This window comes from Neoarius graeffei, chromosome 20 (genome assembly GCF_027579695.1).
Source record: "Neoarius graeffei isolate fNeoGra1 chromosome 20, fNeoGra1.pri, whole genome shotgun sequence".
NCBI lineage: Eukaryota > Metazoa > Chordata > Actinopteri > Siluriformes > Ariidae > Neoarius > Neoarius graeffei.
Window position 1 is genome coordinate 46,572,641 of NC_083588.1, and position 20,035 is coordinate 46,592,675.

At 44.3% G+C, this 20,035-nt stretch overlaps 1 protein-coding gene across 1 annotated transcript in view; it reads left to right on the plus strand.

The window, feature by feature from the left end:
* The first annotated feature begins 1,143 nt into the window (after positions 1-1,143).
* The window catches only part of hirip3 (HIRA interacting protein 3), a 33,816-nt gene continuing 14,924 nt past the window's right edge, over positions 1,144-20,035 (plus strand). Inside the window, exons 1-3 of the mRNA XM_060901835.1 lie at positions 1,144-1,320; positions 1,490-1,610; positions 1,698-1,842. Of these exons, the coding sequence (XP_060757818.1) occupies positions 1,253-1,320; positions 1,490-1,610; positions 1,698-1,842 (334 nt within the window). The 5' untranslated portion in view covers positions 1,144-1,252. The remainder of the gene's footprint in view (positions 1,321-1,489; positions 1,611-1,697; positions 1,843-20,035) is intronic.

Sequence of the window (20,035 nt, forward strand, 5' to 3'; positions counted from 1 at the left end):
TCTTCGTGGAGTTTGCATGTTGTCCCTGTGTCTGCGTGGGTTTCCTCTGGGTGCTCCGGTTTCCCCGACACTCCAAAGACATGCAGGTTAGTTTAACTGGTGGCTCTAAATTGACCGTAGGTGTGAAAGGTTGTCTGTGTCAGCCCTGCGATAACCTGGCGATTTGTCCAGGGTGTACCCCGCCTCTCACCCATAGTCAGCTGGGATAGGCTCCAGCTTGCCTGCGACCCTGTAGAACAGGATAAGCGGCTACAGATAATGGATGGATGGAAGGACAAGAACATAAGTAATACTACTAATAATACACAAAATCATGTAATAATTGCTGCACGGTGGTGTCGTGGTTAGCACTGTCGCCTCACAGCAAGAAGGTCCTGGGTTCGAGCCCAGCGGCCGACGAGGACCTTTCTGCATGGAGTTTGCATGTTCTCACCGTGTCTGTGTGGGTTTGCTCTGGTTTCTCCCACCATCCAAAGACATGCAGGTTAGGCTAATTGGTGACTCTAAATTGACCGTGAGTGTGAATGGTTGTCTGTGCCTCTGTGTCAGCCCTGTGATGACCTGGTGACTTGTCCAGGGTGTACCCCGCCTTTCGCCCGTAGTCGGCTAGGATAGGCTCCAGCTTGCCTGCGACCTGTAGAACAGGATAAAGCGGCTAGAGATAATGAGATGAGATGAGATATACAGCAAGAAGGTCCTGGGTTCGAGCCCAGCGGCTGACGAGGACCTTTCTGCGTGGAGTTTGCATGTTCTCAGGTTTCTCCCACCATCCAAAGACATGCAGGTTAGGCTAACTGGTGGCTCTACATTGTGAATGGTTGTCTGTGTCAGCCCTGTGATAACCTGGAACCTTGTCCATAGTCAGCTTGGACTGGATCCAGCTTCTGTAGAACAGGATGGATGATAGCTATTACGTCACTACTCGACCCCGCCCCCTGCATGACGAGGAGTTTTCTGTCTCGGGCATGCGCATATGAGAAACAGTGTGGGATACCAGATTCGGATATTGTAAAACGTTTTTGATGTATTATTTCCTAACAAAAAAAAGTATGGAGAAATATATCGGGACTGTCTTAAAAAAAAATTAAAAAGGAAAGAAAAAAAAAAACAAAAAACGCGAGTTCGGATCGCCAGTACGTCATGACGCAACGTTGCGTGCGCGCGGCCGAGAGAGAGCGCGCCAAACCTGGAAGTGCGTGAGGCAGCTTTGTGTTGTTTTCTGACAGCGAGGGCGCTTTCGAATTAATTAGTGATGGTTTCAGAGGCGGCGGCTATTCGTAAGTTCGTCTCTGGAGAGCTGCAGAGGTGCTCAGACTTCAGGTAAGACTTCAGGTTTTGGTGAAAACTTCCTGTCAGGGTTTTCATGACGTAGGCAGTGTTGTGGAAGCAGCGCGTGCTGTGTTGTGGGTGTTTCATGCTAGCAGTGAGTGCAGTCGTGCAGGCTAGTGGCATGAGTGTGAGTCCTGAGCTCTGATCTGTTCGTGTGCAGCACTTTAACACTTGGCATACTCCGAAAGAAGTATCTGGAGCATGTGGGTAAGGACTCGCTTTCTGCAGAACACAGACAGTTACTCAAGCAAATCGTAGAAGAGGAACTTTTAAAGATGCAGGTATGGATCAGCTCTGTGATTGATTGATTTGCCCTTTTCTCAGTTGTCAGTCTTTCCCTGACACCTGCACCTCTTTAACCTTTACAGGACAACAGCAGTGACGATGAACCTTTAATAAAGCACGTGGTTTCATCACAGAAGCAAAATAAACGGAAAAGGCAAGAGGAGGAGGAGGAACAAAACAAAGATGTATCCAGAAAGAAGAAATCACGTGTTGCTCCAGATCCCCCAGGTGATTCGTACTACACCGTTTTGATCTTATGAGTGTTTTGAGCCTCTTTCTCTGGCCCTGATTACACCTGGTAGATTAGATCAGCATTTCTCAACCTTTGGCACCCTTCAGACGTATGCAGATTCTCAAGGCACCCCATATAAAATATACGCAGTCATGCTGCCCAGGGCCGCGTTAACCCTTGCCCAGGCAGGGGTGGGACCTCGGGAGGGTGTCTACCCAGGTCCTCGGCAAGGGTTAACGCGGCCCTGGGCAGACACCCCCCCCGAGGTCCCACCCCTGCCTGTTGTCAACTGCGCTCAGCAAATTCACCCCCTCAGACGTGCCTGTCTAAGGGCCTCTGCATGCTCTTGCGACAAGGCTTTCGCAGATAGTTGTAATTTATCGTTGAGCGGGGAGTAATAGGCGTGCACGATGTTATTCACCGCCACAACGCAAGGGGGCGCGAAGTCGCGAAATCGCTAGGAGTAGTTGGTGGGTGTGGTTAGTGGAGTGTTTATCCTCCGGTTACTTATAATGACTAGAACTGGAGTCGTATAGATGTACGTACTTCCTCGATCAACCGCTCTTCGTGCTGCTCCATCTTCGCTCGTGTTTTTAAAAATGGCGGTCGTGAAAACAAACCAAACCGGGAAAGTAGGGAAGCGGAAGTGCGTGTACAGCGGATGTAGAGTGGACCAATCGGAGCCCTCTTGTCTGCGACGCTTCTGCGGTGGTCAGAATTTTTGGGAGGTGCGTGCAGAGCGTCTGCGAAGGTGGGGGGGCTACGCAGACGCCGTCTGCGACGCCATCTGCGAGGACTGGGTTGTCAGCATAAATTGGCCTTAACTAGACACAGAAACTTAAATAATGACAGTGGCACAATTAGAAATACTATTGAACGATAAAACTTTATATCCATCAACACCTATTTAATCGAGAAAAAGCAATGGTGAAATAGGCAATTGCGTGGTGAAAAAATCCATCAGACATCACGGTTAACAAGTCTGGTTAACTAAAGTTTAGCCTCAAGAAGCCTTTGAATGAGTGAGTCAATGAACAACATGTCAAGAACGTAACCTAGGCCTACAACAGTTTCTTTAGTATTCAGAACAAGAACATTCATTTGGTATATAACCGTTCGTTTTCATTTTGGAATCCAGGCGACTTTTAACTTGTGAAAACAAAGAGCGATAACAAAGAGAAAAATATCTTGCTTCTCAGAAATAAATCTCAAAATGTTAGGCTATGTGAAACATTTCATCCTTTCACACACGTAATGTCCCAAACAGCAGTGGCACACAGCTTTGCGCATTCAATTTGACAGCCATGGGTCAACTTACAAGGGCACTTTCCTACTTTTCTGGAAAGCGAAGTCATTAATTAAATCGTTGAACTCAAGCTGGTGTAGCGTGTGAAGACATGGTGGACAGTGTTCATATTGACAATGACGGGTGATTTATGCGATGGGACAAGGTGGGCTTCCTTACGGGTGTCGAAATGCATCAAAAATGTTATCAATATGATCAAAACTTCTGAAAATATCGTTTCATATTTTCCGATCTCGCTACCTCCGAGGCCCCGGGCAGCTGCCCATGAAGCCCATTAGGATAACACATCCTTGATGCTGACCCCGGCAGTGACGTTGTGACATGGGAAAGGGGGCCGTGAGACACATTTTGATGATGCATGAGGCGGTGATGATCTGCATTAGTGTAACTATTGTTTTTTGGAATTTTAATTCATTTTATTTATTTCAATGTTAGAATATATCATTTTTTTGACGGCACCCTGGGTGAGAAAGACTGGATTATATTATATTATATTATATTATCTCATCTCATTATCTCTAGCCGCTTTATCCTTCTACAGGGTCGCAGGCAAGCTGGAGCCTATCCCAGCTGACTACGGGCGAAAGGCGAGGTACACCCTGGACAAGTCGCCAGGTCATCGCAGGGCTGACACATAGACACAGACAACCATTCACACTCACTAAAATATCGAGGGAAATTTGTAATAAAAACTTTACGGTCGGCAATTTCGACACGGAAATTCTCGATCAGTCGGGTTACCGGAAACACTTTTTTTTTTTTTTTTTTTTTTTGGCCTAAGAACTTTTGCAAGGGATTGAGAAGCATTAATGTGATTTCATAATACATTTGTATTGTTTAAAAGTAGTTGAACAATGATTCAGTGAACAGCTAAAACTCAAACTGTGCTTGATAATATATTTAGAATATGTACTAAAAATGTGTATCTAAGATTTTTGGTATACTCTATAAGGGGCCATAATGTTTCATGAAAAGTGATTGAAATTTTGTCATAAAAGTCATAAAATGGCAGCTTTTTCCATAACTTTGAGCTCCTGGTGCCACCATTAAACTTTTGAATTTTGTCAAAATATTTCACCCAGTGTGTTTTCTTACCAAAAGGAACATAAAAACAAAAATGCGTCATGATCGGAGGAACTTTTCATTTTTAGGGGGCAACTGATGCACCCTAGTGAACACACACGTACGAGCAATGAGCACACACACATACCCAGAGCAGTGGGCAGCTATGCTAACAGCGCCCAGGGAGCAGTTGGGAGTTAGATGCCTCGCTCAGGGGCACCTCAGCCCAAGGCCGTCCCATATTAACCTAACCGCACGTCTTTGGGCTGTGGGGGAAACCGGAGCACCCGGAGGAAACCCACGCAGACAGGGGGAGAACATGCAAACTCCACGTGGAAAGGCCCCCGCCGGCCGCTGGGTTCGAACTCAGAACCTTCTTGCTGTGGGGCGACAGTGCTAACCACTACAACACCGTGCCGCCCAGGAGAAGGGGGAGATAAAAAAAAAAAAAAGGCCAACAGAAAAGATATTGCACATTGTCCAGTATTGCTTATTGTTAGGCTAGGCTACTGCTCCTTCCCGTCCTCTGTCCTCCTGTTCCCCCTCCTCCCCCCCAGAGAGGAGTTGTACAGTCTGATGGCGTGAGGGACAAAGGAGTTTTTAAGTCTGTTCATCCTGCACTTGGGAAGGAACATTCTGTCACTGAACAGGCTCCTCTGGTTGCTGATGACGGTGTGCAGAGGGTGACTGGCATCGTCCACGATGTTCAATAGTTTGTCCATAGTCCTCTTCTCTGCCACCGTCACCAGAGAGTCCAGCTTCATGTCGACCACAGAGCTGGCCCGCCTGATCAGTTTGTCCAGCTTGGATGTGTCCTTCTTGGATGTGCTGCCCCCCCAGCACACCACGGTGTAAAACAGGACACTGGCGACCACAGACTGATAGAACACCCACAGGAGTTTCCTGCAGATGTTAAAGGACTGCAGCCTCCTCAGGAAGTACAGCCTGCTCTGTCCCTTCCTGTACGAGTGGTTGGTGTTGCAAGTCCAGTCCAGCTTGCTGTCCAGTTACAGCCCGAGGTACTTGTAGGAATCCACAGCCTCCACCTCGACTCCCTCGATCAGAACTGGTCATGACCTTGGTCTGGACCTCCCAAAGTCAATGACCAGCTCCTTGGTCTTCGAGGTGTTGAGCTGCAGATGGTTCCTGCTGCACCAAGCAGCAAAGTCCCTCACCAGGCTCCTATACTCCTCCAGGTATTAAAGCTCATAGGCAACGGTTTTAATTTTATGCATATTTGAATCTTTATATGTTAAAAAACCCTCTGTAATTTTCTTCTGGTCCCAAGAAGTATTGTTAATAAGTAATAATTAAAATAAGTTAGTGCAGATCGCGGCGAATTTCTGTTCGGCTATTTTCGTGACCACTCGGCGCGTGACATCATTTAAGCCAAACAAACCGCTTGAGTTGAGTCCACTTCCGTTTACTTGCATTGCTGTTCGGCTTGAGTGCAGACGTGCGTTCAGGAATTTCCAAAGAAAAACCCCATGCCTTATTGTTGTGCAGTGAACTGAAACAAAGGGACCGGTTCAGGAAGAAGTTTTTACCTTTTTCCGAGAGAGGAGAAGAGGCGGAGCGAGTGGATTGGCTTTTTGCGGAAGAGGAGAAGAGGCGGAGTGAGAGGGTTGGCTTTTTCTGGAAGAGGAGAAGAGGTGGAGAGAGTGGATTGTGCGCGTGAAGCCAGAGGGTTGTTTTTTTCCGGAAGAGGAGACGAGGCAGAGAGAGTGGATTGTGCGCATGAAGCCAGAGGGTTGGCTTTTTCCGAAAGAGGAGAAGAGGCAGAGAGTGTGGATTGTGCACGTGAAACAAAATCAAACAGTCAAAGAAGAAACGGAGCAGCAACCCTCAAGCAAAAAGGAGAAGATTGGAGGTAAACATTTTTACTTTTGCTTGCAATTGACAAGTCAAGAATCCTGAGGGATCCTGTACAATCATTGTGGAAATGAGTCAAAGGGATATTTCCTCACTCAGAGTCGGCTATAAATAGTATAATGCTGCGGATGGCAGGCTAATGTGGCCTACCGGCGCACTGTCCAGTAATCGTTCCCTATATCCACTAGGGAGGGCGGTTTAATTATTCTTCAAAAGGGCTCTTATTTAGTATTACGACAAAAGTAGGAATTTATCATAACTACCAGGATAAATCGTTTGGGTGCGAGTCTTGTTGAGGTGCGGGGTCACCGCGATCAGAGTCGGCCGAGTTGCTGTCCGATTCCGAGGCCGCACGGTCAAACCAGTGAGCCACATTCACCGATTGCTTCGCAACGGCCATAGGTTCATATATAATATGGTTTCACCTCTCGATATTCAATTTGGAGAGTTCCTACTTCAAAATCACCATCGCTTTCAGACATTTTACACAACCTCTCACGACCAAAGTCCGTACACGTGTGCTCGGTTCGCAGGTAAACACAGAGCTGCTCCCAGTCTGTTTGGCTTAAATGACGTCACGACGACGGTCCCCTGGCGGTGGAAGTGCGCATAAGTGAGATGTAAACAAACCTTCGGAAATTGGGCAAAACGGTATATTTTAACCGTTTTATTCAATTTTAGGGTGCAAATTAGATACTAGGAAGACTGAATTCGCTTTTTGGGTCGTTCTTCTAGACAATAAAGTTGATTTTCTACATTTCACCTCCGACCATTGCCTATGACCTTTAAAGGAGAACTGAAGTCATTTTTAAACTTGCTTTATTTCTTAACGTGTTATTCAGTTACGTTTTTGGTTTTATTAACCTTATATCATGACTTGTATTGGCACATTATATTACACTTATTGGCCTTTTCGGTTTTTAGCCATGTTGAATCGGGCGTAGCTAGGATTTTTCAGAGGGGGGCATCACACACTGACTGGCAGCCTGAGTACATTATATAACAAAAAATAATTACCATTGCTAGTTTTAGGTAGCTTAGAAACTGGATCTTCCATTATTGCTGTTTCTTCTACGTTTTCCTGATGTGTTCTAGAAACGGCACTAAAACTTAGCTTCGAAGCACCAGAATGCAACTTTGATGTACAAAAGAATATAATGAATTGCTTACCTCTCTTCACGTCGAAAGAATGAGGAAAGTTTCGCTTGTTTTGACATGGCGAATTATTAACACAAGAGGAAATACTCGTAATTCACAACTAAAAAGACTGCAGCTACACTGGCAGCTTGAACATGCTTTCTAGTGCGATCGTGTTGCGCTTGCGCAGAACTGGGTTTTCGTGCCCAAACCACAGGAAGTCCATACAAGGTTATAGAAACCCTAATGAGGCTGACGTAACAATCTAGTTAAAAAAAAGTTAGAAAATTTTTCTAATATTCTTATGCGGGGCACAGTGGTGTAGTGGTTAGCGCTGTCGCCTCACAGCAAGAAGGTCCGGGTTCGAGCCCCGTGGCCGGCGAGGGCCTTTCTGTGCGGAGTTTGCATGTTCTCCCCGTGTCCGCGTGGGTTTCCTCCGGGTGCTCCGGTTTCCCCCACAGTCCAAAGACATGCAGGTTAGGTTAACTGGTGACTCTAAATTGAGCGTAGGTGTGAATGTGAGTGTGAATGGTTGTCTGTGTCTATGTGTCAGCCCTGTGATGACCTGGCGACTTGTCCAGGGTGTACCCCGCCTTTCGCCCGTAGTCAGCTGGGATAGGCTCCAGCTTGCCTGCGACCCTGTAGAACAGGATAAAGCGGCTAGAGATAATGAGATGAAATTCTTATGCGGCTATTGAAAAAATGCATGGGCCGACAAAGGGGGGTGTCACGGGCCCCCCAGCTACACCCCTGTGAATGTAGTTTGTATGATCCACGGCAGGCGTCGCTTATCTGAGCGATCTTCGCGAGACTTCAAACATGAAGTGTCAGCGCCGCCGTTTTGAAAACTGTTTACACAGCGGCCAGATCGCCATATCATTCCAATTTAGATTAATTTTGAGATTTGCCAGGTTAATCAGTGATGGAGTGTCAGTCCTGCGCGCCGTGGCGCGTGCACCTGAAGGCACGCCGTGAACAAGGCGTGCCTGAGCTCAATTAAGTAACTGTGTTTGCCTGTTTAAGGACTGTGCTGATGCATTTGCTTCGCGAAGTATTAGGATACGCATACACGTGTTACCGAGCCTTTCTACCCGTTCTCTTGAGTTCCTGTTTCTCGTTCTTGTCCTCACTTAGCCTTTGATGTGCTGTTTGCACCTCGACCGACCCTTTTGCCTGCATTCTCGTTTTTGATCTAGCCTGCCATTTTGGATTGTTTACCTGTGTATATATCGTCTCACTGTGTATATATTCTGCACTTTATTAAACTGTATACTTCTGCACATACATCCACCTCCCTCGCGTACATGACCTGGAGATTATTCCATATGACTTCGAACCAACTAAGAAGAGTTGGAAAGACGACAGGATAAGGACCACTCCGCCGCGCTGGTATTTACGTCATTACTGTCGCACAATTAAAACGTGCCAGATCAGGCGGCTGGTGGGTTTTCAAAATAATAAATGCATGCATTTTTGTGACAAATACATATTATACTCAGCGCATTTCCCACATTATCCTGACTAAGATTTCAGACAGCACTACAAAATGGCGCCCTCACTATGTAGTGCCCTATATAGTGAGTAGGGAGCGATTTCGGACACAGGGAAACTTCCGGCTTGATTACGTCAGCATTCGAAAGAGGGCGCGCGCGTCTTTTGGCAACGTTGGCAGATGTTGGTCACTTTGATTTCCGCTGTATGTTTTACTTCCGTCCTACGACGTCTCGCACAGGTCTCAACGAATCTCATTTACGGCCGTTGCTTTGACATACGGACTGATATATTACAGAGCATATTTCAAACACTCATAACTTGCGATAGCAGTGACAAAATAGCGATCAAAAATGCATTCCTAGATTTAATAAAATAAGATTAAATAGAATTTTGATAATAAAAAAAAAATGCCTTCAGTTCTCCTGTAACACACGTTTTAGGTGATCTGTTCACTCGTACCTCATGCAGGAGGCAGGCTTGTAGTACTTGACTCTGACTCGTGACTTGATCACTGATACCTCGGACTCGTGCATTAACTGCATAGATATTTATATCTACATTAATTTTTATACTAGTTTCGTGCAAGAGAATGCACATTCACCTGTCCATGCGTCGTGTTCAGGAACAAACTAACGTTAACGGCGCTAGGAGAGAAGCCCCTAGGATTGTCTGCTTTGCTTATACAGACTTCTCGTGCAGTGGGAAAAAAAATTGCACTGCGATGTGTTCCATATGTAGAAGAACTATCGAGGAGACGACGCGGACAACCTCGAACTTCAATCATCATTTGGCAAAACTCCACCCAGAGAAGGAAGTGACACGCTATGGTCATTGCTCTGTTGATAGCGGGGCTTGCTGAGCGATGAACTAGCTAGTGTTAACCCTCTCATGTTATTTGCCCTGTTGATAGTGGGCGGGGCTTGCTGAGCGATGAACTAGCTAGTGTTAACCCTCTCATGTTATTTGCCCTGTTGATAGTGGGCGGGGCTTGCTGAGCGATGAACAATCTTTTTGTCTGTAGCCTGTTAACTAAAACGTGGCAGTCGAGCAGGAACATTAGTCCAACACAGTAACAGAGGCGCTTTCACATAAAGGCAGCAACAGGCACCGTCAAATGATGCGGATGGAGCCTTGTTCTCGGAATCGACTCGAAATTTTCTTTAATGACTTGGACTTGAACACTGGGGACTCAAGACTGGACTCGGACTCGAGGTTTGGTGACTCGACTACAACACTGGCAGGAGGGATGTTAAGGTGCCTGATGCATCCTCTGCAACCATCTAGTCAAGAATTTTCTAATAGTCAGTGTTGCCAGGTTTGAGGTATTTTCCCATAGAATTTAGCTACTTTTGAAAAACTGGCCCACTATTCTGTCTGATGGATATGACCACTTTTTTATATTTGTTTTCCTAATATATGACTCGTACCAGGGGCGGCACGGTGGTGTAGTGGTTAGCGCTGTTGCCTCACAGCAAGAAGGTCCGGGTTCGAGCCCCGTGGCCGGCGAGGGCCTTTCTGTGCGGAGTTTGCATGTTCTCCCCGTGTCCCCGTGGGTTTCCTCCGGGTGCTCCGGTTTCCCCCACAGTCCAAAGACATGCAGGTTAGGTTAACTGGTGACTCTAAATTGACCGTAGGTGTGAATGTGAGTGTGAATGGTTGTCTGTGTCTATGTGTCAGCCCTGTGATGACCTGGCGACTTGTCCAGGGTGTACCCCGCCTTTCGCCCGTAGTCAGCTGGGATACGCTCCAGCTTGCCTGCGACCCTGTAGAACAGGATAAAGCGGCTACAGATAATGAGATCAGATGAGATGACTCGTACCAGCCGGGGAGGGTGAACATTATCACGCCCTTTTTAAAATGATTTTATTGATTCTACTAATGATGTGGTCCAAAGCAACAGACTGTTTATACATAGCAAAGGTCTGTTATTCTGAAATAAAAGTCTGTAGAATGCAGTAATGGACCAATCAGAATTGGGGATTCGACTGAGCTGTGTAATAAGGAAACGTAACTCAGTTGGAGGAGAGAGAGCTATTTTCCATCTTTTACATCCACACTGTGATTGACAGAAAGAGAGAGAGAATGCCATCTCTCTCTCTCTCACCCAGAGAGCACAGCCAATTCTACTCCCTTAGGTTGCATCCATGGATGGTTTTGGGTTTTATTTATTCATTTTCATCCACAGTTTGGATGTTTTCCAAATGTAATATCAATTAAAACGCTGTAATAAAACGTTCACTACCGCTCAAGCAAAGTCTCCTCTCACTTAAGCCCTTTTTACACAGATATTCCACAATATTGCTGTGAAGAAAATCGGCCAGTGTTCTGGGTTTTGCGATTTACACTGTACCGAATAAAGCCGTATCAGTGTGTGTTTTTACACAGCGTGTCAGTGTTCTGCAACCATGTGATGCGATACAACAGAGCTTCGGTGTCTAGGGAGACATGTACAGAAGATATTACACGGTGGCACGAAGATATGAAGTTTATCTTCGAGTGGTGACTGTGTATATGACGAGTGAGCAAAGCAAATGAGTGAAATATTTTTCAACACAAGAAGATAAATTTCATATCTTTGTGCCACCGTGTCATACTCTTTTTATATTCTAGAAACACACACAAAAAAATACACAAGTTAGTGAAAAGAATTGTAATTTTGAACTGGTTCGCATCTAGTCAGCGGGAAAATACTGGGAGTGACCTCATCGGAGTGAAATATTGGAAAATATTATACATACAGGACACTTTTTCAGTGGAATAAAAACTTTTTTTTTTTTTGTGGTCCGGTTTCCATCAAATCCTGCACTCTGATTGGCTGGCGAGCGGGTCCGTATCCTACGATACCGACCCCAGTTACAGACCTCTGGCGACTCGCTTGTTCACAGCAACAACAAACATGGTAGCATTTTTTTGTCAACATTTATCTTTTTTTTTAATAAGATTTATTTATAAGATTATCAGAAATCTTATAAATGTTTGCCAGCATTTCTCAGGAGAATAGCATTAATTTTACAGCATGGATAGCGATAACGACAGTGTTCACAGCGAAAGCGAGTTTTACTACCCTGAGGAAGAAGAAATAAAAGAAGACATTTCAGAAGAAAGCTAAAAACCTGTAATTTGCTAACACCGAGCAAAAACATGGCTGAATCCTGAATGACTCAATTTTGTATAAATAGGGAACTACATAGGCGGCAAAATGTAGTTTTTTTTCCTGCCATAGAAGTGCACTTGGAAGCAATTTGCATTACAGCCGTGAATGAAGATTCAAAATGGCAGCTCAGCTCGGTTTTCCCTTTCAGGCGCTCTCGTTTTCTGTTAGAATTTGGTAAAGAAAAAAATAAATATATTATTTACCAGCTTAAGGTCGGTCCGTATGGTGAAATGCCGTGACCTCGGCCTTGAATACTGACCTCGACCCAGAGGGCCTCGCTCAGTACTTTCAAGACCTCGGTCACGGTATTTCACGATATGGACCTCCCAGCTGGTAAATGACACATGTATTCTATTCCCTTCTAGCAGATTTCATTCATTTGGTTTGATAGCATGCAATATTATTAGCATATCACTTATCCTACGTGTATTACGTCACTCTACCCAGTGGAGAATGAGCGTTGAATACGGTTTATGATATTGCATGGTTGTCAAGACAGCATGACGTCACATGTCGGAGCTGATGCGAATATTGAATGAGAGTTTTCTGCTGAGCATGTGCAGAAGCATTGTTTGCTGGGAAAGAGACAGACGTGCTGAGCACCTGAAAGGCGACCAAAAGTTCATTAGATATTCTTCAGACATATTTATAAGAGAAAAACATACCAATGGACCTCAAAAAACTGGAAGTGTGTATGTATAATAATAATATTGGCTGGCTTTTTTCTCGTGGTATATCAGATATATTCCATTCAGTTAGCACAATATTCTTATTTATTCTATCCACATTCACTGGATACGAGCAATCACACACTCTCTGATTGGCTACTCTACTACTAGAATATCAGCTCATATACTGTGAGTAGAGAAAAACAAAATAGCGGAGTGTTACTGAACCAACCGAGGATGAAATAAAAACTACTTGAAAACAAAACCCCTAAAAATACAAAAAAGCAACAAAAATATGGAATAAAAGTATTTGATGGTAAGAATGGATCTGTTTTCAAGAATTATTATTATCGCATTTTTAACAAATTGCTACTGTCATTTTGCCGGTTTGTTTGCATTCTTAGCGGAAGTGATTTTGTCGGACGTTTTGTATAAAGTTTTTATTTATTGAATATGCAAAAAAACAAAAAACAAAAATACTCTTTCTTAAAATCCAGTGAATGTGGATGGAATAAAACGGTTATTCCACTCAATGTCGTCGTACACGGCTTATAGACAACTCTGTGCTATGCGCCTCATCAGCTATCAGCTCCTGTACGACTCAATTTCTTGGAATAACTGTTCAGTGTCCCTCGTCTTTGATTCGTTCAGTATCATGCTAGCTGAATGGAATATATCTGATATACCACTCAACACCAGCCAATATTATTTAATTACGTAACCGAGATCTGTGATGTATTTCATATGAAAAATACAAGTTTTTCAACACAAGAAGATAATCTTCATATCTTCAAGCCAACATGTGATTTTCTTTTTATTATATAGACACATTCACAAACAAAGTACCCAAATTTATCAAAACAATTCATCGATTTCCTCATGAGTGACCATATATAGAGATTTGTCATGGTTTTGGTTCTAAGTGTCCCAGATGTAGCTTGTATGAAAAATACGAGTGGTGTATTTCGCAGTAAAATACTCGTGTCCATGTAATATAACACACTATGCGTCGGAACTACGAATACCACAAGCATACAGATGTTGCTTTGAAAACGATAAGGGCAAGTGAACTGAGCGTTGGGGTGCTCCAGCAAAGTTGCTGAGCGATCAGAAATGTGTTGGAGGAGAAAATGAAGAGAAGTAAAAAGTCATTTGATGCAGAAAGGTATGCAGAGCTTAGACGCCGTAGACGTTTGAATTTGCGCTGGTGTCAGATAGATAGGAGAATGTCAAAAATGAATGTCGCTGACAAAACTCACGTGTCTGTTTCGCGATGTCGGCTGTCTCGTTTACACAGACATCGATCCCGCTTCTGTCACTATCGATCCTTCCAGCTCAGAGGTGGAACAACACAGACCCTCTGTTCCACAGGTAGACGTTTTACACAGAACGTGAGGCAGAATAAAGGCGCAAGATTCCCGCCTTGAACACACACACGCAATCAGAAGGAAGGTTAGGAAGGCAACCTGGTCTCCAAGGTTCATGATAGAGGTCTGCGCGGGACAGAATTTTCAGGCCTGCTCCCGCATTGTGCAGTCCTGCTCCCGCAAAGAATTATGATTTTCAGTCCCGCTCCTGCCCACGCCTGCCATATTTTGTCCCGCTCCCGCCCGCAAATCCCGCATGATGCGGACGTTCGCGTTATTTCTCACGAAAGTTCTTGTCATTGGCTTGGGGAATTAAACATGCTTAGCTGAGCTCTCTGATTTATGGCCGTTGTATGTCAGAACCTTTTGGCACTTATCACAACAAGCAAAGGGCAGCAACAAGCAAAACATCTCAGACCGTCAGGTTTCCAGGTTGTTTAGGGATTTTTTAAATGCTCAGCAGTGTTAAACAGACTGACAGTCTGTGTTTCTCTTAAATGTCCCACCACCAGGGTGATTGTTGTTATGGGCTGTGTCTCAAATCGAAAGCTGTAACTTTGCATTCTAAAGTGTTTACTAATCTTGAAAGTCCAGAAAACCAGTGTTCACCAAAAGCAGACCTTTTGCTGGGTTTGGAAGGCTGTATGGAAGGAATTTTTTTTTTTAAATTCAAACACTAACTCTAATAGGTAGTTAGTGTTAGAAAGTACTAACAGTCTAGAACAGTACATAATTCTGCGATTTGTGACACAACATTTGTTTAGCTGAAAGCGAGGGTGAGGAAATTTGTCTATTTATTACTGTTTTATGCTACTTGTCATTATAGTGAAAATGACTAAAATAACATTAACCTTTTCATTTAAATATGATTTGTCTGTCACTTTCAGTAAGATTTTAAATTATTATACACACAGGACACTTTTTTTTGATGGAATAATAAACGTGTTCTATTCCCTTCTAGTGGGTTTCATTCATTTGGTTTGATAGCATGCAATATGGGCGGCACGGTGGTGTAGTGGTTAGCACTGTCGCCTCACAGCAAGAAGGTCCGGGTTCGAGCCCCGTGGCCGGCGAGGGCCTTTCTGTGTGGAGTTTGCATGTTCTCCCCGTGTCCGTGTGGGTTTCCTCTGGGTGCTCCGGTTTCCCCCACAGTCCAAAGACATGCAGGTTAGGTTAACTGGTGACTCTAAATTGACCGTAGGTGTGAATGTGAGTGTGAATGGTTGTCTGTGTCTGTGTCAGCCCTGTGATGACCTGGCGACTTGTCCAGGGTGTACCCCGCCTCATAGTCAGCTGGGATAGGCTCCAGCTTGCCTGCGACCCTGTAGAACAGGATAAAGCGGCTACAGATAATGAGATGAGCATGCAATATTGTTAGCATATCCTGTGTGTATGGAGCACTTGCATGTGACGTCACAGCCGATCCAGATTGTGACAGACGCCATCTTGTCGGTCAAACGCCATATTCCGCCTTCTACTTCTGCTTTTACTTCTACCTTTTCTTCTGGAAAACCCTACTATATACAATTCTACTACAACGGCTGCGGCTACAAGCTCTCCCTACCTGTGCACGTTTTTTTATGTTTTTTGTGTGTATTTTTGCGTGTTGTTCGTCTGTACCGGACTTCAATATCCACTACAACCGTATGGACTTACTGGACATTGGTTTCCAGCAGAAAATGACGGTTTGTAGCGATTTCTATCGCATGCACAACATTCCGGACGAGATAGTGAGACCAGCGGGGTCTCCGTGGATTGTTATCGGAAGCAAAGTGAAGGAGGCGGCGTCGGGAGCGGAAGCAAAAGCGAGGCTGCAGGCAGAGCCGGCCTGTTGACTAAGCTCAGAAAACAGCCACTCAAATCTCCACTGCTAAGCCTCTACCTCTCCGATGCCAGATCCATGTAAACAAGACGGACGATTTGGAATTACCTTATTCTATTCTATAATCGGCTGGTCAGTGCTATACTCAATACTTAAGTGACTTACCCATCCAATGAGGATTCTTGTTTACAAGATGCCACATCTGAGTCGCTGACAGATCCTGAATTTCTGTAAAGATAACTGTCCAGAGATTTATAGGCACGCAGTGCTTCACCACTGAACAGCGAGGGAAAGTTAATGAGGTAATTATACACGTCCGGGTATTCCGCTGGCAGTTCAAAATCCGGTCGTGAAAACTCCGTCCGGAAAGCCATAAGGGTCACTAATCTGTAGATCGTTTATTTTAGGCATATATCTAGTTATCTGTTCATTAGAAAAATGAGCCGTGTAGTCCGTCGGTTGAAATTGATCCATTCTGTACACGAGTGCAGCAGTATTCAGCGGTGTTTTTGACCAACAAGATGGCGGTTATGTACTTTCCGGTCACGTGACTGCAAGATCTCTATTGCGTCACTCTACCCAATGGAGAACAGGTGTTGAATATGGTTTACGATATTGCATGGTTGTCAAGACAACATGTCACACGTCGGAGCTGATGCGAATATCCAATGAGGGAGTTTTCTACTGCATGTGCACAGAAGCATTTTTGTTTGCTGGCGATGCCTACAGTAAACCTCCTCCTCCTAATCCTCTTGCACTGAGTGCGTAGAGCCAACCAGTTTTGTCAGACTCCTCCATCCGGCTCTGTCCTCTGCCATGCGAGACATACAAGGGCTGATTCCGGGAAAGATCAGTCTGATTTCTTCTGGTTGGCGCCACAACTGGGGGATAGATTCACCATGCTGGGTTATTGGCCCTGCGATGGCTAGTCAGCTGGTGGGGACTGCCCACCTCTTGGCACACTGACATGCTAGGCAGAACTGCTGATTAGTACCTTCCTGGTGTCCTAAGCCCCCTGAAGGTTACAGGTCTCCCATGCACCAGACCCAGGCAGACACCAAGTAGGAACAAGCTGCCACATCCCAACAAGGTTGCACAGTTCCTTGTCCTGGTGGAGTGAGGCCCCCAGGAGCGTGGCAGAAACTGTCGCAGTGAATTGAAAATGCCGTAAGATACATATTACACGTAAAACGTCCGTGCTAGCAAGCAGCTGTGACAATTTGTAAACAAACATGGCCGCCAGATTTGTTCCATCGAATGTGTATGTATTATAATAATAATAATACTGGCTGGCTTTTTTTCGTGGTATATCAGATATGTTCCATTCAGCTAGCATGATATTGAACTCGACTTTGACTCGTTCAGTATCGTGCAAGCTGAATGGAATATATCTGATATACCACCAAAAAAAAAAGCCAGCCGATATCATCTAACTGTTAATACACAAAATCCATCTTCTAATATCAGTTTGTAAATTAAATGAATGAAACAAAAGAGGAGATTGTGAGTTTCTGTTGGGAACCCATTTGGAAATCTAGTGACGTCACAGAGGGTCGCAACCCCTACTTTTTTGGGAACTCCTGCACTAGATGTGACTGAAACCAGATTACAGGGTCAGATGGCGACACACATGGAGCGCTTTGGTAACAAACATTAAAGAGGGTTTGTCATAAAAAGGATGGTTCTACAGAAAAGAACTTCTTTCCTACTTTTAAGTTTGGTGGAGGATCTGTTATGTTGTTTCCCTCCTAACACCCAGGGAACCTTGTTAGGATACATGGCATCATTGACTCCATGAAAAATGTGGCTGGTTTGTGGTCGGATCTTTCAGGAAGACTAGGGCTGGGTATCGATTCAAATTTCAAGAATCGATTCGATTCCGATTCTGAAGCTTCAGAATCGATTATCACGACTCTATACGATTTGATGCGATCCGATCCAATATCGATTCAGGTTAGTGTTATTAGAACCATTTTTGACTGTGTAGTTAAGCAACATATTAATACTTGTATTATATTGACATTCAACAGCAAATTAATCAAGTATTGGTAGTTAATGATGGCTGTAAGACTGGTGAAAATGATAATGATCAAACCCCCTCACAGAAAGGCGAATCAAGACAGCAGAGGACGCCAGAGGTCTATCTTGCAGTCACGTGACCGGAAAGTACACAGCCGCCATCTTGTCGGTAAAAAACACAGCTGAATACTGCTGCACTCCTGTACAGAATGGATCAATTTCAACCGACGGACTACACGACTCATTTTTCCAATGAACAGATAACTAGATATATGTCTAAAATAAACGATCTACAGATTAGTGACCCTTATGGCTTACCAGACGGAGTTTTCACGACCGTGTCAGTGGATGTTGAACTGCCAGCGGAATACCCAGACGTGTATAATTACCTCATCAACTTTCCCTCGCTGTTCAGTGGTGAAGCACTGCGTGCTTATAAATCTCTGGACAGTTATCTTTACAGAAATTCAGGATTTATCAGCCCCCCCTAAGATGTGGCATCTTGTAAACAAGAAAATGACAATCCTCATTGGACGAGTAAGTCACTTAAGTATTGAGTACTAGAACTGATACTAGATATACCAGCCGATTATGGTTGAATATTTTATATTATCAGTTAGATCAAGTATCAGTAGGCTATCACTATTACTGGTATACCTGCTTTATGAAATGAAAACGTATTTGTCCAGTTTAATTTCTTTTGCTTTTACCATAATTAGCAATACTGATAAATCATAATTCTTAGAATTATAGATGTGCTCGTCTATGTCATAGATATTGGTAATGATACACTTGACACTTCACAGCCAAAACGTGGAAAGGGAAAATGAGAGGGTGACTGACAAGTGTCTAAAGGTCACTGTTTTTTATCACTGATTTCTTATAACAGTTAGGGTAGCTGTCAGGGTCCCGTGGCAGCCTATGAAACTTTCTTCCCGATTTCTGACCTCTCCTGTTGTGGCATTTATATGCCATACAACTGTCCGGCATTGTGGCGCGGTAATATTTGAAGATTTCGGCGAAAAATAACGAAAGTCAGTGTCGGTAAGACGGCGGAAATATAGCATTTTACCAACAAGATGGCGTCTGTCTACAATCTGGAGCGGATGTGACGTCACATGCAAGTGCTCCATACCAGCAACAATAGTGTCCAAATGGGACACTAACCTGGTGCATTATTAAGATTAAGAATTCACCCAAAAGCTGTTGCTGTTGCACACACATACATTTTTATTTTATAATGTGAAAAAAGAGATTCTTAGCCAGTGTAAATGTAAACAGATTGCTGGTTACTGGCTTCAAAGTAACCTAACGGTCATTATACCGTTTGTAAATAAGAACCAAAGATACAGCACCTTAGGAAACATAAGTGTCTCTCAGTTTTGTGTAAAATATAAAAAGTATAAAACATTTAATTGCCTTTAAAGTGCGAACATGTAAACAGGACATTTAAACTTTAAATTTACCTTAAATTTTAAACTTAAATAAATAATAAACCTTAAATTTCAACTTCAGACTGTAAATAAAAACGCTGTTTCCTGTTAAAGTGCACACAAAAATTCTGACTGGACCTTAAACTTGACCTGAGACAGACTGGGTAAACTGTCCATCAACTGCCATCACTTGGGTACAAAAAGATTCTTCTGCAGAAAAAGGAGCTCATTTACATGCCCAGGAGTAAAGGCCAATTTATGCTGACAACCCAGTCCTCGCAGATGGCGTCGCAGACAGTGTCTGCGTAGCCCCCCCACCTTCGCAGACGCTCTGCGCGCACCTCCCAAAAATTGTGACCACCGCAGAAGCCTCGCAGACAGCGTCGCAGACAAGAGGGCTCTGATTGGTCCACTCTACATCCGCTGTACACGCACTTCCGCTTCCCTACTTTCCCGGTTTGTTTTGTTTTCACTACCGCCATTTTTAAAAACACGAGCAAAGATGGAGCAGCACGAAGAGCGGTTGATCGAGGAAGTGAGGAAGTACGTACATCTATACGACTCCAGTTCTAGTCATTATAAGTAACCGGAGGATAAACACTCCACTAACCACACCCAGCAACTACTCCTAGCGATTTCGCGACTTCGCGCCCCCTTGCGTTGTGGCAGTGAATAACATCGCGCACGCCTATTACTCCCCGCTCAACGATAAATTACAGCTGTCTGCGAAAAGCTATCTGCGAAAGCCTTGTCGCAAGAGCATGCAGAGGCCTTTAGGCGGCTTCTTTTTGCAGTAATGATGTTGCCTGCGGTTGGGATGCAAACGGCGCGCCTTTTGGCGGATGCCGCCTTTTT